The 23055-nt window shown below is 50.7% G+C and overlaps 5 protein-coding genes; 2 read left to right on the top strand and 3 right to left on the bottom strand.

Annotated features, from left to right (window-relative positions):
* Window positions 1-112: 112 nt before the first annotated feature.
* On the top strand, window positions 113-2368 carry RCC_00443 (related to kinesin-like protein; the record flags this gene model as incomplete). The annotated part of the gene is made up of 1 exon (XM_023765594.1): window positions 113-2368. The coding sequence occupies one exon, from the start codon at window positions 113-115 to the stop codon at window positions 2366-2368; it is 2256 nt and encodes a 751-aa protein (XP_023621362.1).
* Window positions 2369-9635: 7267 nt separating this feature from the next.
* RCC_00441 (uncharacterized protein) lies at window positions 9636-12691 on the top strand (the record flags this gene model as incomplete). Of its 2 annotated transcripts, none has more annotated exons than XM_023765593.1 (9): window positions 9636-9815; window positions 10084-10286; window positions 10337-10817; window positions 10869-11244; window positions 11311-11421; window positions 11510-11657; window positions 11718-12132; window positions 12199-12450; window positions 12527-12691. In XM_023765593.1, 9 exons carry the CDS (start codon window positions 9636-9638, stop codon window positions 12689-12691), a joined length of 2331 nt encoding a protein of 776 aa, XP_023621361.1. The 2 variants fall into 2 exon arrangements, with proteins under 2 accessions (XP_023621361.1, XP_023621360.1); XM_023765592.1 differs by having other exon boundaries at window positions 9871-10286.
* A 962-nt stretch (window positions 12692-13653) lies between these two features.
* On the bottom strand, window positions 13654-14320 carry RCC_00440 (uncharacterized protein; the record flags this gene model as incomplete). XM_023765591.1 has 2 exons in its annotated part: window positions 13654-13740; window positions 13796-14320. The coding sequence occupies 2 exons, from the start codon at window positions 14318-14320 to the stop codon at window positions 13654-13656; spliced, it is 612 nt and encodes a 203-aa protein (XP_023621359.1).
* A 1528-nt stretch (window positions 14321-15848) lies between these two features.
* On the bottom strand, window positions 15849-18251 carry RCC_00438 (related to ubiquitin thiolesterase; the record flags this gene model as incomplete). The annotated part of the gene is made up of 1 exon (XM_023765590.1): window positions 15849-18251. The coding sequence occupies one exon, from the start codon at window positions 18249-18251 to the stop codon at window positions 15849-15851; it is 2403 nt and encodes an 800-aa protein (XP_023621358.1).
* Window positions 18252-20171: 1920 nt separating this feature from the next.
* Window positions 20172-21527, bottom strand: RCC_00437 (uncharacterized protein; the record flags this gene model as incomplete). XM_023765589.1 has 5 exons in its annotated part: window positions 20172-20731; window positions 20785-21005; window positions 21058-21273; window positions 21331-21441; window positions 21502-21527. 5 exons carry the CDS (start codon window positions 21525-21527, stop codon window positions 20172-20174), a joined length of 1134 nt encoding a protein of 377 aa, XP_023621357.1.
* Between the last annotated feature and the right edge of the window lie 1528 nt (window positions 21528-23055).

Raw genomic sequence — 23055 nt, 5'->3', positions numbered from 1 at the left:
TGTGTAGCATGTCTGCAAGGGCCATTCCCTTCCGCCCTCGACGACGACCGCCTGGACTACTAACCCGCAGCAGGAGGAAGCGGACGCCACAACAGACGCGACGAGTGTCGAGATGAGTGTACGCGTTGTGGCGCGAGTGCGGCCATTGCTCAAGAACGAGGTTGCCAACGACGTGATTGTTGAGGCGGCCAACTCTGCCATTTCCATCCCGAACCCCAARAGCGACGCGGAGAAATACTCGTTTCAGTTCAGCAGCGTGTACGATCAGGATGCCAGCCAGAGCGACCTGTTCGATGCGGAAATCAGTCCGAATGTCAAGCACATCTTCAAGGGATTCGATGTTACCCTCTTCGCGTATGGAGTCACGGGGACCGGCAAAACACACACGATGCGTGGAGGAAAGAGTCTGGCGGAGCGCGGTGTCATCCCACGATTGCTCTCGGCCATCTACCGCAAGGCGCGAAAGGTGGAGAAGGATACCGCGGGCGACACCAGCGTCGAGGTGGTCATGAGCTATTACGAAATTTACAATGACCGCGTCTTCGACCTCTTCCAGCCTCCAGAGAAGCGCACTCCTGCGGGACTTGCCATCCGGGACAATTCCAGCGGCAAGGCCATTGTTGTCGGTCTGACGGAGCGGCCTTGCACCAACTTGAAGGACTTTGAAAAGGCTTACGACGAGGCTAATCTCAACCGCTCGACCTCCGCCACGAAGCTCAATGCGCACTCGTCACGATCGCATGCTGTCCTCTGCGTCAAGGTCACCCAAATTACCGGCAATGAAGTGAGAGTCAGCACCGCCTCCGCGATTGATCTGGCTGGCTCCGAGGACAACCGCCGGACGGACAACAACAAAGACCGCCTGGTGGAGAGTGCGAGTATCAACAAGTCCCTCTTCGTCCTGGCGTCGTGCGTAGAAGCCATTTCACGGAAACAATCCCGAATTCCTTACCGCGAATCCAAAATGACGCGAATTCTGGCTCTTGGTCAGAACAATGGCTTGACAATCATGATCCTCAACCTCGCCCCTGTGCGCAGCTACCACCTTGATACATTGAGCAGTCTCAACTTTGCCAACAGAACCAAGAAGATCGAAGTGAATGAGATTGAGAACGTGCCTTTCTTCCGCGAAGGCGCCGCTCCCACCAGCAAAACCAAATTTGAAAGCGCTACAGGACTAACAGCACCGTCGATGAATCGTCAACCGCTTCGTTCCAAGATCCTCTCCCAGAACAGCCATCTCAAGGATGTCGGAGGAACCACAKCCACCGCCAAACCTGCCAAGCAATTCGCAGTCTTTTCTGACAAGCCCAAGCCAGGACCAAAGGCCATCAATGTCGCAAATACCGCTCAGATTCGTCCCACAGCTGCTCTGAAATCACCTAAACGAACCAGCAGCGAAGCCACTATGGGACATTTCGGCCGCCCTGCAAAGGCACTCCGCGCCAGCGTTGCCGAAGCCGCACCAGGCATGTCCCAGGAAGCCATTGAGCGCCTGATCGAGCAGAAAGTGAGCGAGGCTCTTGCGCTCGGCCAGCAGAAGAAGACCCGGGACCTTCCTGCTGCTGCCGAAGTAGCTATCTCTGATGAAGTCCAGCGTCGACTTGATGCTTTGGAGAAGCGCGTAGAGGGTCAGGAGACGGAACGCGCGGAGGGATTGCAATATCTCCTCATGGCGAAACAACATCAAGTGCGAGGGGAGGATCTGAGTGCGTTGAAAATGTACGAGCTTGCCCTCCCACACTTTCCGGGGAATGCGAAACTGGCAAGGAAGATGGGTGTATTGAGAGACAGGATTGAGAGCAAGAGGGCAGAAAAGGAGAGGTCAAGAGAAGAGGAAATGGAATTCGTACGACCGCAAAGCATGAGGAAGGCTGTGGATGACGAAGATGAAGGAGATGAGTCTTACCACGAAGAAGTTATCGATGAGGCCGAGGACGAAGATGATGACTTCGTGTTCAAGAAGCCCGCGGCTCCGAGGACCAGAATTCGAGCACGACCGCTCACGAGCATCCCACTCCAAGCCTCCAATGCTAGACATCAACGGACTGTGTCTTTGGATTCGGCGACGAAACATCCTGGTCCGACCATGTCTGAGACGGAAGAAGATTCTGAAGATGAATTGGCCAAGAGTTTGCTTAGGATGCAGACTCCACGGACCAAACAACTTTTACACATCATCAACTCGCGAGACGTCAGTAGAATTCAGCTTTTGAAGGGGGTTGGGAAGAAGAAGGCGGAAGCCATTGTCAATTGTCTGCTTGATTTGGAGGTCGGAGAGGTTAGAAGTTTGGGAGAGTTGGGAGGTTTGAAGGGAGTGGGTGCCAAAGGGGTGGAGAACATGAGGGTCGGATTGTTGGAGTTTTGAATGTGAAGGACCGAGTGACGGCGTTTCTGGGTTATCTTGAGGCTTAGCAAGGTGTTGGTGGTGCATTGTCCGGCGGCGTTGGGATTGATAGAGGGAAACAGAATAAAATTTCCTCCTTGACCGATCTACAGCATGGAACCATATCCATATGCCGTGCCTGCAGTCTTGGCTGATGCGCATTTCGAGCAGTCCGGAATAGGTGAGGCAGGTGTCGCGTCAGCTTACCTCTGACTGCCAGAGAAGCACAATATTGCAGTCGAATGGTCTAGACCAAGTACTTCGACTTGACGAAGTTCATCCCTCCACGCCTTCACCGCTTCGTTTGAGGGACGAATTTCGTGGATGTCAAGAAACAGATCTTACTTGACGTCTCCACGCAAGCATCTCATCAGGTACCGTGTACGATGATGGGATCTGAAACATGAAGCTACTGTACGTCTGATGTAATATCGTTTGCCACCTCACGACTACAACACATTATTCCATAAGTTGCTTCTGCAAGCTCGATGACACCTAACAAGACCCTGCAGGGCGAGGACTACCTACACAACTTACAGGGACACTGGATGCAGTACGAACTTCGAAGGGTCTTGTCTCGCAAACCTCAACATGCTCACTCATCAAAAAAGGCCACGTCATTTTGAGCACAGCCACCATACAGCATCACGCAATTTGACGAGCAGGCCCGAGAGATTGTGCCCTGCTGTCCCAAATTGGACATTTGCGATGAAACGCCCCTGAATGGACCAGGWTCCCTATGGTATATCTTCGAAGCTCACATGGATTAGCTTGGCAGCCAACTTCACGTTTCCAGCCTTTCTGGCAAGTTGGCGGCAGATGCACACCGAAACACTCGTGCCAAACTTGCCATGAGACGGGTCATCTGTCGTCCCTGCCTTCAGGTGCCACATTCGTTTCCGAGATAATCGTCGTCATCGAAGATTTCGTCGAATGGCTGCGAGACGGCTTATCAGTGTTGAGTAAGTACCGCCACGGAGCCCTGGTTTCATCTCGTCGTTCGGTAGATATGCAGATGGCAGCAGGCGTGTACAGTCATTCATTTATACTAGCGATGAGGTCTGTTGGTTGGGTTTCGAACACACTTGACTACTCTTCCTCTTTCTCTCTAGCACCTGCATCCTTTCTACTCTAGCGTTCACCTAACGAGTGGCGATTCCCTCTATGCCTGTCCTTCCAACTATAGCCTCGATATGCGGAATCATAAGCTGCTTCCAGTCAGCCGGCAGTCTATTCACCGCGGTCAATTCGAGAAAAGAGGCGACGCGACGGTACAAGGACCTCCAAGCCGAGAAAGAAGAAGCCAAGGCCGCCGAAAAGGCTTCCAAAGCGTTGACGGTGGGAAAGTCCGACGTACAGTCTGAATACGATCGGAATTTTGCTAGGATTGGACCGCAGTATGCAACGGGTGATCGTATATACCGCCCTTGTCGTACCGAGAATATACAGTAGCTGACAAGCGCGAACAGAAACAGGATGTATGCAACTCATGTCGGAGCTGCTACAAATGCAGCGAGAAGTCATCGGTGTTTTGCATTCGGCTCTCACAGGCGGACAACTGGACGTGAACAAACTCGCCCTTGCGGCCGACTCTCGAACAGATAACACAATCTCAGTTCTCAACGACCAATTCCAACGCATGTCTGTCAATGCTCCCATTCGACGACCCATCAAACCCAGAGCATTACCTCTGCGACGACCACAGCTCTGTCAAGAAGCACAAAGACTTTTGGCGTGTCCCTCATCCACACCGAGATATAAAACAAGACTGATGCTCCCGGATCCCGAGGACCCGACCAAAGTCGCTCGAGAATGTTCATCCTGCTCAAGTACGTGGAACGACCGACCGGTGGGATTGATCAAGGATCCCGTAAGCAAGCTGCGATATCCAAGCGACTTTCAGTTCAGATGTCACACACCGGTCGACAATCTGTATCTTTGCTACATCTGTGGGCCCGATTACGAGAGTCCTGTGATGGATGGACATGCAGAGTTGATGGCACATCTAAGGAMACACTCGCAGAGTGATTTGATGAGACCTGCGCGAGTCAATTCGCCGGCGCCAGTCTCTAGCGACAGCTACGAGAATAACTGGATGCCGAAGGGGTGGAAGGGAGGGTATGTGGAGGAGCAGTCCCTCCCAAATACACCCATGCCGACGCCTCAAAAAGGAGGTGGACATATGAATGTCATGGCGGATATTCCGCCGCCACCAATAGGGGACTTCAGGAAAGTCGGACATTTACGCAWCGTGTCGGCTCCTTCTCCATCTTGGAGAGGTGTCAAGAATGGCGGCCACACAGATGGAGATGAAGGACCGTTTTTGTCTCCGGGAAGATCGGGCAAAGGTGGTGGTGGCTACATGGGAGGCAAATCGGCCCCTCCTTCGCCCACCACGGGAAGCTTCAAGGGAGGAAATATTGATAGGAAGCCGACTCCTCCTCCACCTCAGGGACGACATCGACGTGTATGCGGAGCTGGCTGAAGAGAGAAGTGATGCGTACTCTGGAAATCCGAATTTCGCAGAAGACTTACTCGCTTGACAACAACACTTACGAGCCGACACGGATGCCGAAGTTAAGATACCATCGACCATCCGCAGATGAGGATTAGAAGGCGAAGGAGAGCCATCTTGGCTGCGGCTTCAAACGTCTTTTCGACATTTTGTACTACTGGGCTACTAAGGAGCTATGATTTGCCGAAAGATTCGTCGTCATTTGCGCAATTTTAAATGTACTTGTCAATGGCTACAGCCTTGGTTGGGGATAAATACAAGGAGTTATATAGACTCGAGCRATACAAGTGCCAAATCAAAGAAGATGTATGCACATATTGAAGCCTTCCCAATGCTCTTTTTATGTTTTTCATCGAAGCACGACAGTTTTACATCTTCAGATCATCACAAGGCCTTGCTCTGGATAGKTTCAACGAGTCTCGAGCTGCTAGAGCCCTTAATGCTAGCAGCACCGGCCGCCAGTTAATTGAGTGAGTAGTAGAATGCTGATGCTCTCTCATCTCAATAGCCCTGGAATGTCTAATGTTCGGTCATTGACTTGATTTGGTTCTCGTTGAGAATTCAATCATGCATGTCCAAGCTGAATGATCTTCTCTGCCATCTCKATCAAGGTGGTCGCCATGATATCCATTTTCCCCTAAGCCATGTCAATCAACAATCGTACCAGGAAGTTTTTGACAGAACTTACATAAATCTCGGAGCAATCTTCATTCTCATAAGCGGAACAATATGCGCCTTTGAAGCCCACTGCACACACCAGGATCAGCATCTTATTCACTACACTCCAAATTTCAAATCTCACCTTGAGTAGCCGCTGATACATCCCACATATGAGCTGCTGCGAAGACCTTGATATCTTCCTCTGCAAACTTTGCGAATGTTGGACGGTATGCTTCGAGAAATGTCAGTCTAGGAGATCTCTTAGGAAAAAAACATCGCTCAACGTACCGGCAAGAGCTGGCTTCGCAACACCCTGGCTATCACAGCTCACAAAACACTCCGCAGGCATATCAACGCCACCACGCTTGAAGTAACCCTGCACCCGGGGGATATCTGCCGYAGTAAGACACCAAACATTCCAGCCCTTCGACTTCAGCAACTCAATACATTCCTTCGCTCCCTCTCTCAATCCCAACAGCGCATAACCTTCTTGACATAAATCTCTCTCCTCATCCGTGAAGACTTTCCTTGGCTCTGGGACTCCAGCGAACCAAAGCGTGCGATAGAAAGTCGCCTTCATGACTTCCTTGTAGGCCGTGTGTCTGGAGCTAATGGACATGAAGGTGAATTCCAATTCCGCAGATGTCATCCACGAGAACCCGAAGATCTGAGGAGAGATGTTGTGAGCTTGGAGTTTCTTCCCGATGGTTTCTTCGATTCTTTGGTGGAATGCGTCGAAGGAAACTAGGGTTCCGACGATGTCGAAGACGACTTGTTTTGCCATTGTCGATTGGATGAAGTGGTTATGGAAGTTTGGGGATGGGGTCGCTGATTTTGTGTTTGCTCAATGAGTTGCGGTTGAGTTGTTGGAAACGTGAGTGGAAGAGTGACCGGGCCGGGCAGCATAAGTCACTTATTAGAGCTTCGGGCAAGCACGGCMTACGATATGGGACGACAGGGATGATGACTAAACGTCGTCTTGACGTAGGTATCGATGTACCGTACGAATGTGCGTATGATTCGAACTTGCTGGCTGATATGGCCATGATTTGATGGTTGTTTTATTGTGATGAACTAATCTGCCGTGTGGATTTGAGGTGAATCGGACGTTGCTTAGGGTTAGGGTTGGGGTAGAGTCGTCGACGCAAAGATGACCGCACTCGAACCAAGTATGCATTGGCTCTTACGAAGTATGCATTGGCTCTTACGAACGGCCAACTATATATTTGAGCTGATATGTTTGAGGTAGATGACGAACTGCAGCTTCCATCGGCYACTGATTCTGGCGAAAAAGGGGCAGTGTGCGCGAAGCATCCATTTCGTATGCGCCTCAAAATCGTATGTCTTGGTACAACAACCGACGCTGGACTTGGATTCACTCTTACGGCTGCTTCTTGATCCAATCCTGCGAGTTGCACCTATGTATCCTCGCCCAATTGTCTGGCGTCGTGAAGTCGCGTCACACATAGGTGCTATCCTTGAGCAAATAGGGGTGCYTGTCCTTCTTCCCGAGCGGTCAAGGCTCACAGCGTCTGCACACATCAGCGCCTATCAAATGTGGTCGATAAAGAGTTTCCTACGACGAAAGATCAGTCTTGAGGTCACATCCGGGAAGCAATGATCTGGGTGCAAGAGTTGGCGAATGTGATCCTAGAAAGGTCGGCTTTGCGGAGATCCGTCGAGGAGGCTTGAACGCAATCACCAGWCAGTGCAGATTGTGAGGAACCTCCAGACCGTATACATGAAACTTGTTATTCATGGCGTACGTGACGGGATGTTAAAAACTGCTAAGATCGAGCCCGGTGTCATCGTTGGCCTCGATCATACCGTCACAAGTTGTGGAACGATTGAACGGGGACAAATCATGTTGAAGCTCCAGTGACCCAAACGGTAAGAGAGATTGCCTTCTATTGCGCATCTCGTCTGAAGAGAGGTCAAAAACTCTGCTTGTCCTCCTCGCACGCTCCACAGTTGTTGCGCAGAGATAATTATGTGAGCATCGCTCTGACAGTGAACCATGGCCATTTTGAACTTGCAGAAGTAGTCGGATATAACGACATGTCAGCATTCTACGGGAGTAGGTAAATTTGAAAGCCGCGTGCAATCCATGGTCCCAGCCTTCCCATTCGAAAAAACTCCGACGAATACAAYAATCTCTCCTATTGCAACCACGAAGCTGTTTCTCAGCTGTATTGCAGCATAAAATAGCACGGTCCTTGCTCTCCCTACCACAGCATGTCGTAGTACTAATGCGGGCGGAAAATCAATCGCTGATCGACCACCAGAGCGTGGCAACTGTTAAAAAGCGTGGAAACAATTGTCCGTGACTCGTCAAAGCCATCAAGCGAAGTGTTGAATGGATGTCTGCTGAGGCGGCCAAATTCTGTGATAGGGAAACGTGAAAACTGTTTCTCCCAGCCGATGTTCCCTCAGCCGAGGCTTTTGGCAAAAAAGAGATGGTCGAGAAACGTATTGTATTGGCTATGCCTTTGGGTCATGAAGGATAGAAAGCGAAGCGTTGAACGGCGCGCCGCGAAGAACGAATAGTTAAGCATATACGTGGTGACTTTGTACCTTCCAACGGTTTAACACAAACCGTATTCATTGAGATCGGCTCGGATCATCTTATTTCCGACCTCCACCCAAATACATTCATCATCGAGCGAAACCAAAGAATGGCTTTCCCCAGCAGATGATAAGCTCTCCAACCAGGAAATTCTCATCGATCATAGTTGTGAAGAGCGCTTTGTACTCCTCCGAGCTTTCATGTTTGTCCAAAGCGTTTTGTGACGTATACCTACAGCGAACAACTCGTCTGCAGTTCGTAGCTATCTCAACTACCGACACTTAAATGTTATACACACTTCTTAAACATCAGGAATTTGGTTCCGCCATTAGCAGATTCTTCTTCGTAAACGCTGAATTGCAAGTTCTACGTCCGAAGACGACATGTTGTGTGAATTGTTAGATCTTGTAGGGGAATTGTGAGTGATCGTTTCATCACCTACGCGAAATAGGTTCCAATTCGACTTCTCTTAAATGTCAACATTATCGCCTACGTAGTTGGCATCAATCTTGAGTCCTTCGTGCCCTGGCCCGAACTAGTAGAGTCCGAAGGACGGGTCAAACTTTAATTTCCATATTACTGATCAAGATATTTTATAGCAGTAGAGGAAATAAAGAATCTCCATTACGGATTTATTATGCGTCACCCTTAACTTCTGGGTGGTCACGACATTCGACCACAGATACATGGACGGAGGCCATTCCGGCCGCTGTCTACGGAGTATACCACAGATGTCACACTCCCATTCCTCGAACCCGTATTCGTAATCCTATGCCAAGCTCTTGGCATAATCGACGATTCCGGTTTGACGATTCCRGTCTCTCGGGTTGAGATGATAATGATGAATTCGTCACTGCGCGAGCCACTATAAGCACGCGCCGCGTACGTTGTAGTATACCAGTAGCAGCCTTCGTATAAGATACGATGTCCGAGAGGGACGGCCCTCTATGAGACATAGTTGTAGCACGCGGCCGCTCGAACCAACGATAGGTGGCGTAGGAATAGAGTTGCTAGCGGGCTGCGAAGTGATGACGGTCTCATTAGACCTTTTAGTGAAGTCACCGAAACTATTTAACTTCTCATTTACAAGGACTATAACGGACTACCTTGGAGACCTCTTCTCTATCAATTTTGACGCTAGTGAACGCGGTGAGTCTGGCAACAAGCACTGGCACTTGATATTAGAGGCATCTAAGAAACGAGCCAACTCACCTCACAGAACAGAGGTCATTGTCATTTCTTCTAGCACACCACCAGCGTAAGCAACATGGTTGTAAGATGAACGACAAGGGCAGGGGAGAGTGAAAGCGGCCCTATCCGGCGCCARCATCACGTCACACCACATTGACACCGGCTTCCGTACCCAGACAAGGCAAGTTTAAAGTGACCACGTTCGCTGTTATATCATCCATGTGTTTTTATTCTCAAGCAACTGTTCCATGAGCTCTCCGGCGCCGATACAGTATCAAGCAAGTCATTCTTTGTCTCCACTCTCCTACATCGTCTCAATGGACTCCTCCGATGTCTCTTCGCCTAGGTCCAACTCACGACCCTCACACAAGCTCTACCACAAGTTTGCTCCCTTCCGGAAGCGACAACTGAGGGAGGTGCGCTCAGAGGAGAACATCACGGTAGCCGAATCGTTGCCCAGCATGAATGAGGTAGTTGATTCGGCACATCCTTCGCCTGTAAGTATCCATATTTCATTATTTGGGGATCAATCTTTTGATCCAACCCATACAGCGCCCAAGTCTGTCCAACTCCAGCATCAACCAGAAGTCTGCAATAGGTGTGCCAGAGCCTACATGGACTGTACATCATCAGCAGGGGTCAGGGGGCTATGAGCACCTGACAGCATTGCCATTGAAAATACACCCGCCCACCCTTCCTTTGCCACCTGTCCCGCAGTGCATTTCACGCGCGAGTTTGAACAGGAACGCCATCGCTTATTTTCAGAAATCCAAGTACTCGCAGGGCGCGGTCGATCGATCGACAGCCACAAACTCCAATGCTGAAAGCGATGACTTTTCGCTGAGACTTGGGGCACGGTCTGACGATGATAAAGATCGACCACGAACGCCGGTCTCTCCAGCAGATTTTCCAATGCCTGTGTTCACCAAGCCGGCTACATCAGAAAGTCCTACTGGAGGCCGTCATGGGTACATTTGTATTCCTCTTCTCTGACACGCAGAAGCTGATATAAGTACAGAAACGGCGGTCGCCGGCCTTCTCATCAGTCAGTAGAAACCTACCAAATCGGAAGCCAAAATAGGGGTCGCCAACCCTCGTATCAGTCAACGGAAGGCAGCCAAGTCAGAACCCAGAACTCAGGATTCTTGAAGACGCATCCTTCCCCGACATCCTTAGCCGTACAAGACTCCCGTCGAAGTGAGAGGTCGCCAGCGCAACCTCAGGTAGCATCGCGGACTAGCTCCAATCCTCCACGCAGTGATACGTCTACAAGGGGTCCGAAGAAGATAGGCCCCGAAGCGCTAGCACAGCTCCAAACCCCATCAGCGGACAAGAGCGATGTCCTCCATACCAAACTCATCCTAGCAGACGATCCTGAATCTTGGGATGTGATCAACCCTAACATGCTGACGGCCGAAGATTGGGACAGAGATCTGTATTCGCTCGAGAAGAGAGCCGAGCAGCTTTACAGTCCCGCTCACCTACATATCATTCTTGAGGTAAGCTGGCCACGGAGCATCATTAGTACCAGCAGTACTAATCATGAACAGGACCCAGAATTCCACTTCCGTTTCTCAGCCTTTTTGCGGCAATGTCGACCTTGGAGACTCCCCTTACTGGAATTCTACTGGAGAACCCGCAAAGCCATCAAAGCTCTGGAGTACGCCAACTCTCTGACCCAGAACTTATCAGACAAGCCTCGACTGGAGACGAGTAGGGGCATCATCGAGCCGCCCGGGAAGGCGGCAAACATTCGACTTCACGAAGCAGCGAACGCCGCTTTTGAGGAGTTGCTGGGAGATGATCTGCATTGGTATATTGCCAACATATACATCAATATCGTCGGCTCTGTTATGCAAAGCCGCATCACGGGGACTTTGCCCGTTGCTCTTCGCGAGTCTAGTCAGGGCCTTGCTGAGGTATTCTGTACGTCAAGACTGGTTGATTTTGGAATATTTATTGGACGGTATGCTGACAAGTTGTTTGGCATAGGTATCACGGATCCTTCCAGGAAAGATAATCCAATCATCCTTGCATCCCAGGCTTTCATGCGTCATTCAGGTCATAATCTGGATTATATTTTGGGGAGAAACTGCAGATTCAGTGCGTATACTGGAACGTGGAGGGCATAGAGCATATCTCGAAGCCTTCCCAGGCTCAATGCCTGAGCTAAATGCTGACTTTCATCAAGTGCAGGGTCCTGGAACGACTGTAGATTCATGCCGCCGATTTGCCATTGCGGTCAAAGAGAACCGGGACCACTCCGAAATCTTTGTAAACTACCGACGAGATGGCTCTCCCTTTTTGAGTCTAGTGATGAACGCTTTACTCGTTGACAGGTAAGACATTGATGATGTTGAATGTCCATGTCACTTTCCATTGACTCTACATTCATTCAGTCAGGACAACCTTCGATATTACCTTGGAGCTCAAGTAGATGTATCCGGCCTCTTGAAGAGCTGCGCCGGACTACAAAGCTTGACCAAGCTCGTTGAACAGGAAAACAGCCAGAGCGACGGGAAATCGCATTCGGCTCTGAAATCGCTCAGTGAGATGCTCAGCGCAGACGAACTGGAAGTCATCGCAAAGCATGGAGGCTCGCTACAAAAAGGCGCCGAACATGAACTTCAACATCCCGCAGCTTCGATGAGATACGATGAACTGCAGCGCGTTCTTATCGCAGACGGGTCAGACGAGTCGGACCAGGGAGAGAGCTTTCCATCCCAGGGAACCTCTCAACGGCAAGAAGTCTCCGAAACTATTCCCACGCAACCCATTCCTCAAGTAATCAATCTCTCAGGAGTCTACAAATACGTAAGCCTCTTTGCGGAACCGTTCCATATATCGAATCGACCGATACTGACCACACACTCACTATAGTACCTGATTGTGCGCCCTGCGCCCTCTCTCCGCATTCTCTTCGCCTCGCCAACTCTTCGATCGCCAGGAATTCTTCAATCCAATTTCCTCAACCGTATCGGTGGCTCTCGCATGCGCAACGATCTTGGCAGCGCTTTCCAGCAACCCGAAGTTGTGACTGCAAAAGTGCGGTGGTTGGATCAGGTTAGCTCAGATGGAGAGGGGAATGCTTCGATGAGGTGGATTCATTGTACTCCGTTGATGCATCATTCGGTAAGCAGGCCGCGTGCTCGCGGAAAACGATCATCATGACGATGACAGGGCTAACTATTGTTTGTTTGTTTGTTAGGGAGCGATTGGTCTGTGGATGATTGTGATGGTCATGCCGGAGAAGAAGAAGGAAACTACTCCTGTTTGGTCTGAGAGAACCTCTAGTAGGGCTGTAAATCGTTCAGAGGAGAGAACAGGGAGACGTGAAGTTAGGCCTGGACCTAGGTATATACCGCAGGTATGATTGTGAATAGGTGGTTGTAAGGGAACAGATCTTGAGCGAGGAGTCAACTTTCATGCATTGGTCTTGTAATCCATAGTACTTGATAATAGTAATGTGCCTGTATATTCGTACGTTGATCTATATATGTGTACCTGGGAAAATGTAGCCTACGACATGTTATCAAAGGTGTGAGGCTATGTGCATCCTTGACTTCGATTGCAATAAGATTTTTATGCGATTCCCATAGAGATGGCTTCCCAAACCAGACATCGACACAGTACCAAATGGCAACTCCAAGAGTGTCTCAACATCCAGAAAGTTGGGAAAGAGAATCGACTCTGAACTAGGACTTCATACTGACCCTCAAGGACCGCCCGCGACGTTCCGCCAACTAATACGACATGGTCCTCTACACCGTCTAGACTATCGACCTAGACTGCTTAACCTAACGCCGTAGATATCGCATTACTTAGACTCCCTAATCTCGGATATCTAAAGGCCTCCTAGACTCCTACTGGCACCCCTGTGTCTATCAGAACAAGGTCTTTTTAGTCACATACTGTCCCTCTCACCTAGAGCTCTTCTTACTGTCTTCGTAGAGATTGGAGTTCCTTGATTACGCGAATAGACGGTAGCTACTAAGTTCGTACTTGCAATAAGTGTTGCATCACTCGCTAACCTATTCAATGCGTCTTAGTTGCGAGAAAGGCGAGTCAAAGTGGTGGAGCGTAGTGAGTTAAGTAGTGATTGTCATGAACAAAGTGAGTCACTATATCTAGTGTAGTTAATGAGGTGCACGTTGAAAAAAATAGCTTGATAGTGAAGAACCGAAGCAATGTCTACGCGCCATGAAATCATGTGTCTGCCTACCAACAGAGCCGGATATCTATATTGCTCCATCGACATCCACCTTCTAGATAATGTGTAATCCTTTTCAATCAAAACGCCGCGCTCTCTCTCTCATTTTATTCCCCGAGACGAGGTCACTGCACAGAGCTCTTTGGGCACACAACACCATTAACATTGGAGTCGGCAACAGCCTGGTTGGCACGCTCCTTTAAATAGCAGAACTGAATTTTTCGTCAGTAAAGATGCTCAAACCGATACAGTAGAGAGCAAACTTACCCGGTTGTCGGCTCTGTACTGCGCAGTAACACATGAAGGGTTACCATTACAAGCCTGCGCACACCTCTGCAGACCATCTGCTCCCTCGAACTGAATAGCCTGGATATCGCTACCAGGACGATCCATTCCACACTCCTCCACACAATTCGTCCCTGGAACGGTAGATCCGTTGGCACAAGTACGACAGATGACCCCGTCAACGTCAGACTTGGAGACTGGGTTGAGGATGAAGTTTTTCTGATAGCAGTATCCCGTTGCTTCKACGAAAGAGGCGGTCAGACAGTTGGGCTCGGCGTTACATGCTGCTGCACAAGCGGCGAGGTCTGCGACTCGTTGACCGGGAAGGAAGTCTCCGCCGGGGCGATCCAGGGAACATTCTGCTGTGCAGGTGGTTCCTGGGATGATGGTGCTGTTTCCGGTGCTAGAGGTTCCGGTGCAGTAGCCTGAGGTGGTGGTGGTGATGGCTATTGCTGAGGTAGAGATGGCGTAGGTCGAAGCCAGGAGAAGGAGGGATGAGGGTTGCATGTCGAAAGATGTTGTGGCGTTTGAAAAGGTGTGTTTGCAGGGACTTGGATTGTGTTTTTGGTGCTTTGATGAAGGGAAAGAATGTGCTGGAGAAGAGATGATCGAAGACTATATCCTCCTCCTCCTCCTACAGTGTCAGAGGCATACTCCACTTCTCGATCATACCACTGCCATGGCCGCCAACATTCGCTAAGAATGCTCAGCTCATGGTCTCGAGTGCAAAAGACCATTTGATAATGATCAATGCCTCTGACCTGACCAAGCCGCACGACTCCTCCATTGGCCAAGCTAGGCATCTACGCTGAACTAGATCACTAGGCTTGCAGTATGAGGCGATTCATGATGTTTCCGGGAGCCCCCAAAAGGGAGCCTGTGCTTAAAGTAGATGGCGTGGAAGGCACGTTGTCGAACGGCCCGCGAGTACTATCGTACGGATGCGTGGGAATGTTAGCGACACGCGGCGAAGAGTCTGTGCTTCGTGTCCAATGTTCTGACTCGTGATCTGGACGAGCGCCACCAACACCCGTGATTGGCTTTACCACTTGCCTGAGCGCGGCCTTGGCTTCTCGCTCGAGGCGTTTAAAGTTTTGGGAGAGCATCGGTCAAGCCGTGACGTGGGAATTGAGATGCACATTGCAAGCCGTCCTTCATCTCGGAATGTGTACTTTTTACGCCACAGCGAGAATGATCGTGTCGTAGAAACCTACTGCTGGCAGTGTACCTGGCGTCCCCAGCTTGAAGAATATCAGTCTGTTCATGCCACTGTCGGTATCCTGAAGATTCGACAAGCCGGTGAATAATGTACTGGTCATGCCAGCTCAAGAAAAAGTCAAGTCATCGCTGGCGACGGAAGGAGTGAAAAGTCTATTGCAATTTCGGTGCCGAATGCTGTCGTCCCGTCAGCGACGCCAAGCACGAATGGATGCATGTGCCTGTCTTGTGTTGAAAAGCCTTTAGGCGGGGGAGAAGACTAGATGCCGGGCCCAGCCCTCCTGGGTCTGTCAGCGGTCTGATTCAGGCTTTTAGGCTGTGACGATGAGGTCTTCGTCCGACTGAATGGGCTGCAAATTCGTGCACCAATTCAGCCAGATGCTTCCAGTCTTCTCAAACAGGTCGTCGCCTGGGATTGGAGATCATGGTTGGAGATCAATGATTTGCGTGAACAGCATGTACAGGCCACGCAGGAGCAAGAGAAAAGCAAGAAGAGAGAAGTGTGGCAGAGGAGATGATAGCAACGGGCATCAATGCCAGTGGAAAGCAAAGGAAAACCAGAGGATGGAATGCCGCAAAGAGGGCCACGGTGAAAAGATTGGCATCCCTATTTCATTCCATTTCATGCATGCTCTATCTCCTCCGAACCATCTTTGCTAGTATCATGCATCTCATCACCATGCTCTTTCATGCTCATCTCAGTCATCTCAATGTGCCGTTGCTCATACCACCTATGCAACCAGGTTCCGCGCAAAACGAACACTTCGTAATGCATGCAGATAAACCCACACTCCACGTACCCAAACACCATCGCTTATCATGCTTCCACTCTCCGCAGGAAGTACACATATGCAAAACTCTTCATAGCTTCCACGTCGCCTCCTGCCTGCGCAACCTTCTCGTCATTAAACAGCACCCATCCCAACCCTTCTTCCTCTTTCTTGACGAAAGCGACATAGTGGCCCGCGTGGATAGAAGATCCCTTGTGGCAAACGATGCTCTTGAGGGTGAAGTGCGCGGGCTTTGTGTCCTCGACTTCGACAGGAGGCGCAGTGGTAGTGTCGGTAGCAGCGCCGGAAGCTTCGTCTTCTCCAAAGTCTCCCACGGCGTCTGGGTGTGAGAATAACCAGTCCACGGCGCGTTCCATGTCACCTCCCGTTTCTTTCAATGCTTGACGAGCTTGAGGAGCAGAAAAGCCCATGTTGCCAAGATTCTCAATCTTCTCTGGGTCTACAGCTCCGGCTCCAGCGGCGTTGCCTGCGCCTGGTATGACGAGCGGCTCATCGATGTCGGCGTCCTCCATATGCTCAAACAACCATCCCATGGCGACTTCGGCGTCGGCAGTATTGCCTGTTGCGTGCAGTGCCTTTTCACACCGCACTCGCGGGAAGCCCATGCTCATCAAGGCCTCCAACGCCGACTCATTCGGTACGAAAGCACCTGCGGCGGGAGCATTCTCGTCCTCGGGAAGTTCTTCCTCGTCAACCTGTTTGCCGCGGCTGCGATAGATTTCCATGTCAAAGATATCATCTCCGACGATTACAGGAACGTCCTGCTTGGTAGGAACCCAGTTGACGATCTCAAAGCGACGAGCGTTAATGGCAAGAATGGTGGGGAAAGTCTTGAATAGAGATTGCTTGGTGAAGCCTTTGTTCCCACAACCGGAGCAGGTCAACTCAACCACTTCTGGAGCCGTAAAGTCGTCAAGACATTGCTTCAACGTGACAGGCTCAAACTCTGCGCCTTTCTTCTCCTCACCTTCTACCATGGACACGTCCTGTTGTGGGAGACGCTTGATGGGGACCGCCACGGAAATATTCTCCATCTCGTCCTGGCGATATCGCACCTTTTTGCACTGCGTACACTGCAATTTTTGCTCCATGTAGAAGCGGAAAGAGTCCACAGGATCGGTGACATCTTTGTATTGCGTGCGAGCGGCTGTTTGGGAGCGGGAGATGAGTTTCAGAAGATGTAGGAGTAGCTCAAATGCGTCCTGCTGCCGCATAGTGCCGAATTCTGCGTGGCCGCGTCCGATGAGGTGCTTGAGCATGGCCGGCGCCAAGCCTTTTTGATGAGACTTCTCGTCGGGATTGTCGGATGGTGCGATGTTGGTATCGGGCTTGCTGTAGCGATCAGAAAGGAGTCCATCTGCAAGTTTCCTCATTTGCACTTCGATATCCGCTGCGGGTTCTGCGAGAGGGGGAAGAGGCTCATCCGGACGGTAGTAGCGAGATTTGAACTCGGGCATGGCGAAGAGGGACTGCAGGATAGACGCCAGATAGCAGGAGTTGCCCAGGTTCATCAAGCCTGTCAATCCTGGACCAAACAGCGGCGTCATCTGCTTGCCGTCGTCACCCATCATGCTGAAATCGTAGTTGAGATTGTGCTCCAGCTGCATCTCGCCCAATGACTTTTCCGTCTTGACTCTCCCGGCGAGATCGATTCCCCAGTTGGCCAGATGAGAGACCAATTCAGGATCGAGTTGCTCGTTATCGCACTTGTAGCAGTATATGTCTGCATTCCCTTCAGCCGTGATGCTGCCCAATTTAACGGCAATGTGATGCTGCGAAGCCTCGCCGTGTTGTCTTGCGTGGGAGTTTCCAGGAGCGCCGCCCATCTGTTGTCGTCCACAGCCCAAGGCGCCGCACGTCAGACACAGCCACAAGTTCTCCTTCAAATCACAACCACTGCACTGTCCGAGCTCCCCACTGGCGATTGTCCTCCCTGTTTCCTGCGGAAGGAAGAGGACATGGTCACATGCCGACAACTCCAACTCCCATGCCTTTACTTCCTCCGCCTGCGCAAAGGTGTTGGCTTTCAGCACATTCTTCACCACCTCGTCCACTTTCTCCCCTTGGATCCCATCCACACCACACTCAAGACACTTGACATCTGTCTTTGTATCCCATCGATCCGCGTCAGTTTCGGCGACAATCTCCAGTTTGCTGATCTTGGCTGCGGGCTCGTTGTCGTCACGCTGTGGCTTCCTTTTCCGGGTCCGGGATATGTTGACGGCAAGGGGATGTTGATGATGGGTGGCATGTTGACGAGAGTGAGCTCGCTCGCCCGCACATCCACCATTGAAGCAGTGCAAGCAGACATCGATCCCAGCTGGGTCGTCGATGCCGTCGAAGCAAAGGGTGCAGTCCTCGCGGTAAACGGACTGAGTCGGCGCTGGCGGGCGGAGGTTCGCAGCGGCGACGTGCGGACAGGTCGTCATAATGGAGAATATCCTTGATGGAGAAGAAGGGGAGGAGGGGAAAAGTGGTGTTGTAGAAGTGTCGTGTTTCTAAACAATGGAATGAACTGTGCCGCCACAGCTAAAGTATTGCAGCAAACAGTGAATGGTATGGAAGCTCCATCAAATTGCGGGGCAGCGACAGACCCGACGTCATCAATATCTCTGTTGGCTCCGAAGTGATCAGCAGCGGATCTTTGAAGACTTTACAGTGTGATCTGACCCCTCGAGGATGTTCTGCGGCTTCACTCTGGCGATTGAGTGGAAGCGAAGCAAATGAAGACAGCCCTGCACCCAACGACGGGATGACCTTCCCTGCACTGGAACCTACTCCAACATGCTTATTGAACACACCAGCGAAGCGGAAATGGGAGACTATGTATTTCGTCGTCGAAACGTCTATTAGATACGGAGGATGTCTGCACGACTCGCTGAGTGCTGATCATCTTGCAGCACCCACTGCTGGCGTTGTCCGAAACACGAGACGGTATGGGAAGCTAACTTATGCCGATATTGTGCTTTAGCCAAGGGCCCATAAGTAAATGTACAGCCACAAATTGAAGCCATAGTCGGCCAGACCAGCAGAGTACATCCCGTTCGTTCTCGCAGAACATTGCAGATGAGCATCATTGGTAGCTCGTTTGCCACGCTGGGACATTCGACAGGCTCATGATCCGCATGAGACTGCATTGCCATGTTACTTTTGGATTGCTGGTAATCGTATGATCCGCACAATCTTGATCTCGACATGCAACATTGGCAGCGAGATGCAAACGCTAACTCCTTCGAGGCTGTTATACTACATGTCAAAGCTCGCGGATTTGGACAAGACGCATCCTGACCATCGTTGAATCGAACAGGAATACCTGGCTTAGGCTTAGTAACAACAATGTCCTCGTCAGATTCATCCCATTCAAGCAGCACATATCCAGATAGAGATTCCCGCAGTCCGCGTGGCACATTCAACAGTGAAGGGCTAGAACTTTCATGGAGAGCTCAATTGTGACAAGAGAGCAAAGCAGAAGATCGTTTGCCAAACCCGCCACAGTTGGCCTGATAGAACGACCAACGGGAGTCAAGCGACATTACCCTGCATGTCTGTAGATTTCTAGACCGCTGGAGGCGCAGGTCAGGATGAWGTGATCGTAGTAAGCTTTAGCAATAGGTAACCCTCTGCAGTTGTTTGTTTCCTGGTCCGGATTCCGGAAGCTGATATACCGGAACAGCTTTCACGAGGTCTAGATTACATATCGAACGTCCATGCGATGTGTGTGATTCTCTGAAGCCAGGTGGGAAATCGACCAAACGGCGCGTTGACATCACATCCTTTGCCAGAGACCAGAAGGCAAGCCAAACGTCACCGAGCCTCAATCATACCTCRAGATCGACGACGTGATAGGGGCTATTATTGGAAGATGATAACATGATGCCTCTCGAGCCGCCATTGGCCGTTTGGTGCAGACTGCATAATCTCACGGGATTAGTGGGGTTCTTTATACGTTTACAACAATTAGTCGACGACCACCGATTGAAACCGCTCTCCAGTTGCTGGCTTTCGTCAATGCTACCATCAACACAAACAGCAGCTCTTCGCCATTGAGTACGACATCTCAAGCCATGCAACTACGCCGATTGGAACCCGATGCCCTCGCCCAAGATCCCGAGCGAGCTGAGGACATAAATCAAATACTGTCAGATCTAACGTTGCGGGAGTTGCAGACGCTTTCTTTACACCACGCCGGACATCACTACATCCGGCCAACCCTTTACTCGCAGATATACTACCTGCAACTTTGAGAACTCTGGGCACCTTTCGGAACAACCAGTGATGGTATCAGATCGATCCCCATCTTCGTAGAGAACATTCCTCCAAGGCTTGTCACGCTAGCCTCAGCAAAAAGCTCATTTTCTGAAGCCCTGACGAACAAATGCGTTTTGTACTTCGATGACCCTTGCGCTTTGTTGAGAGTTATAAGTCCTGGTAGGAGCATACGGGCGCGAGGCCGTAGGTAGAGGTGGACGCTCCAAAAAGAAGGGCATTTCCGTTTCTTTTGATGCAGTATGGCCGCGGATCATGGCGAAAAGATCTGGTCGTCTTTGACTCGCAACGTCCAGAACATGCTTCGCCTTCAGCAATTTGTTTTCGCGCTGGAGCATTTGAGCGGTGYGTAAGACGAATACTCTGATATTTCCCATGACCCTAGCGTTATTTGATCCCAGATACTTATCCATGTATTCGTTGGCACCGGAGTTTTCTCCCCATGCCATGATGTGAGAAAACGCAGGCTCAGCGGTGGCCTTTGTCGGGTGTCTCAAGAAAAGATTGCAAATGGACATCTCTTGCTCGAAATGATCCACCTTTACCACCGGTATGGCCCTGATGAAGTCTTCATACAACTGAACATCGACTGAGAAAGTGTCGGGGTCGGGACCAACGACCAGTCTTCTGTACAACCAGATACCTGGAATCAGAAGTCAGTAAGCTTCGGCCATAGTGGGTAACTATTCTTCATACCTGCCTGATGACAGGGAATGAAGGTCCCAGGTGATCTTGGTTCGCTCTTCCCATCGCCATGGCWCCATTGCTTTGCGCGCAGGAAGGTCGAAATGGCAGTGTTTTCGTCTGCCCAGAAAACCTCATTCTGGATGAGTTTCATCAGACCCACACCCTTCCACGATCGACTCTGTCTGATGTGGAGGTGGGCCACGGAGCGAGGCGTATGATCGACACGTAACCTGCACTTGTTGGTCAGACCAGCGCTTGTGAAAGCTCACTCCCTCCTCATACCAATCCCAAATAAGTTCGACTTTCCCTTCAGCTGCTAGACAGTGTATGAGACAATTTAACAGCCTTTTTTCTCGCGACAAGTCAGCATCTTCGTAGACGCCGCTCCCAAGCAGCCAGCGCATTACGCTTGTCCCAGGCTTAGATTCCACGAAGACCTCTCTGGCCGCGTCCAGGGAGACTGCCTGCGAATGGGTTTCGACTACAAAGAGTTCCAAACTTGATACACGACATGGTTAATGAAGCCATCCAACAGCAACAGGTGAGGAAACCTACCATCGACCGACAAGCTCCACATTGGCTTTCTCGGATTGGAGCACCGCCAGCGGATTGTCTACAAATTCTCTCGGCAGCTTCTGCCGAAGTACTTCTGCCTTGCGGTCAAATCTTGACACCAATGGTCAATAGTGGTCTCCGGAAGTCTGTGCAGTAGTAGGTGATACGAACATCCATGCCATAGGCTTGATCCTCATTTGCGGTAGCTCCGCATTGAGAAGGTGTTCATGGAAATCTTCTGGAGGACTTGGCACCTTCTCTCTTCGACGAGATCGCGTCGACCCATTGTCTGACGGATTTTTAATCCGCAGGGTACTGGTCGCCACATAGGTCCGCAACCCTTTGGGGAACGAGAGTTGATGACATTTCGCGCGTCTGGCACAGGCGGCAAGCCATCGAGCTCGACTCAGGCATATCATGATATCAACAGAATCATGTGGTTGAGGTTCCCAGAGTCAACAAATGGTATTGGAACGCGGAAATGGGGTAGCGCCGGCGCTTAGTCAAAAGATCTTCGCAAGGATGACGGACGATAGAAATGTCTTGGCGCATCCCCTTTTGGTGCCTTGGCGAAACAGAGTGGAATAGCGCACGATTGCCGCGTGATGGTGGAAGTCCTTTGTTGAGCATGCTATAGCCCGGACATTCTCAATACGCGTCCTAAGTACTTAGCATCGGAACAAGACCACGAGCTCCTTCCTTCACAACTGACCAAAGATCTTCCCCACATCACCCTAGATGACGAATCATTCAATATCTTGCACCAGATCTACAACCAGAACATGGAGTCATCCATCGCAGGATACCACGGTTTGATGCGAGGCCTGGCTCCAGCTTAGCGAGCTTGCACTCTGGGATTCCAGCTCACAGAACCCTGGGCATGCTGAGCCACACGCCTCTCATACTCTCGAATGCCATCCTGACCAGCCATCGCCCGCTACTCATCAGTCATGTTAATAACGGGACTAGCCAAAACATTGGTGTACGCGTTCAAGGACAGAGTGCCACGGTCTGCCAACCGATCGGCGTAATAGGCCGGCCCTGCATACGAAACGCCTTTCGTGGCACGAGCATAGTTGAAGCAGAAGGCGTGCGTAAAGCTCTAGATCTGGTTGACATTGAAAGCTCCTCGCTGAAGGGCCACGTAATGTCCTGAGCGCGCAGCATCGTGCAGAGCCTGGTGAGACTGTAGGAAGAAGTTGAAAGTCTGATCGTCCTTGTCGAGCTTCGGGCGGGTGATGACACGGTCGACGATGAGACCAGGGTCGACATTGCCATTCTTATCACCCTAGTCTGCCGTCTTGCAAAAGAATCGCGTGTGATGACGCTTACCGACGATGATGAACGTCGGCTGGAGCTTCGCCTGAGACTATGCTGGAATTCGTCCGACGCTCTGAACTTTCTCGTAGGCGGAATTGATCTGCCTGATCTCCTCTGCTCGGACACGATCAAACATGTCTTGGCCAACTCCGTCGCGGAAGGAAATGATCTTGTTGGGTTCAATACAAAGCGGTCAAGTCGCTCAACCATCATATCTTGGAGATCATGAAGGAATTCCTGTTTGGATGCTTGAAGTCTCATGGAGCCAGCAAAATTGGCATATTGTGAGTCATCGCTGGCAACGATAGCTGCGACAGAAGGGCAGTGTCGCATCTGACTAGGAGCATGAGAGAGGTCTGCACCAACGACCATGGTATCAATGCCAAGCAAAGTAGCGAACAGAGG

Source organism: Ramularia collo-cygni, assembly GCF_900074925.1.
Source record: "Ramularia collo-cygni strain URUG2 genome assembly, contig: RCC_scaffold01, whole genome shotgun sequence".
Classification (NCBI taxonomy): Eukaryota; Fungi; Ascomycota; class Dothideomycetes; order Mycosphaerellales; family Mycosphaerellaceae; genus Ramularia; species Ramularia collo-cygni.
Note: the sequence above shows the minus strand (reverse complement) of the source record. Positions and strands in the feature narration are given on the sequence as shown.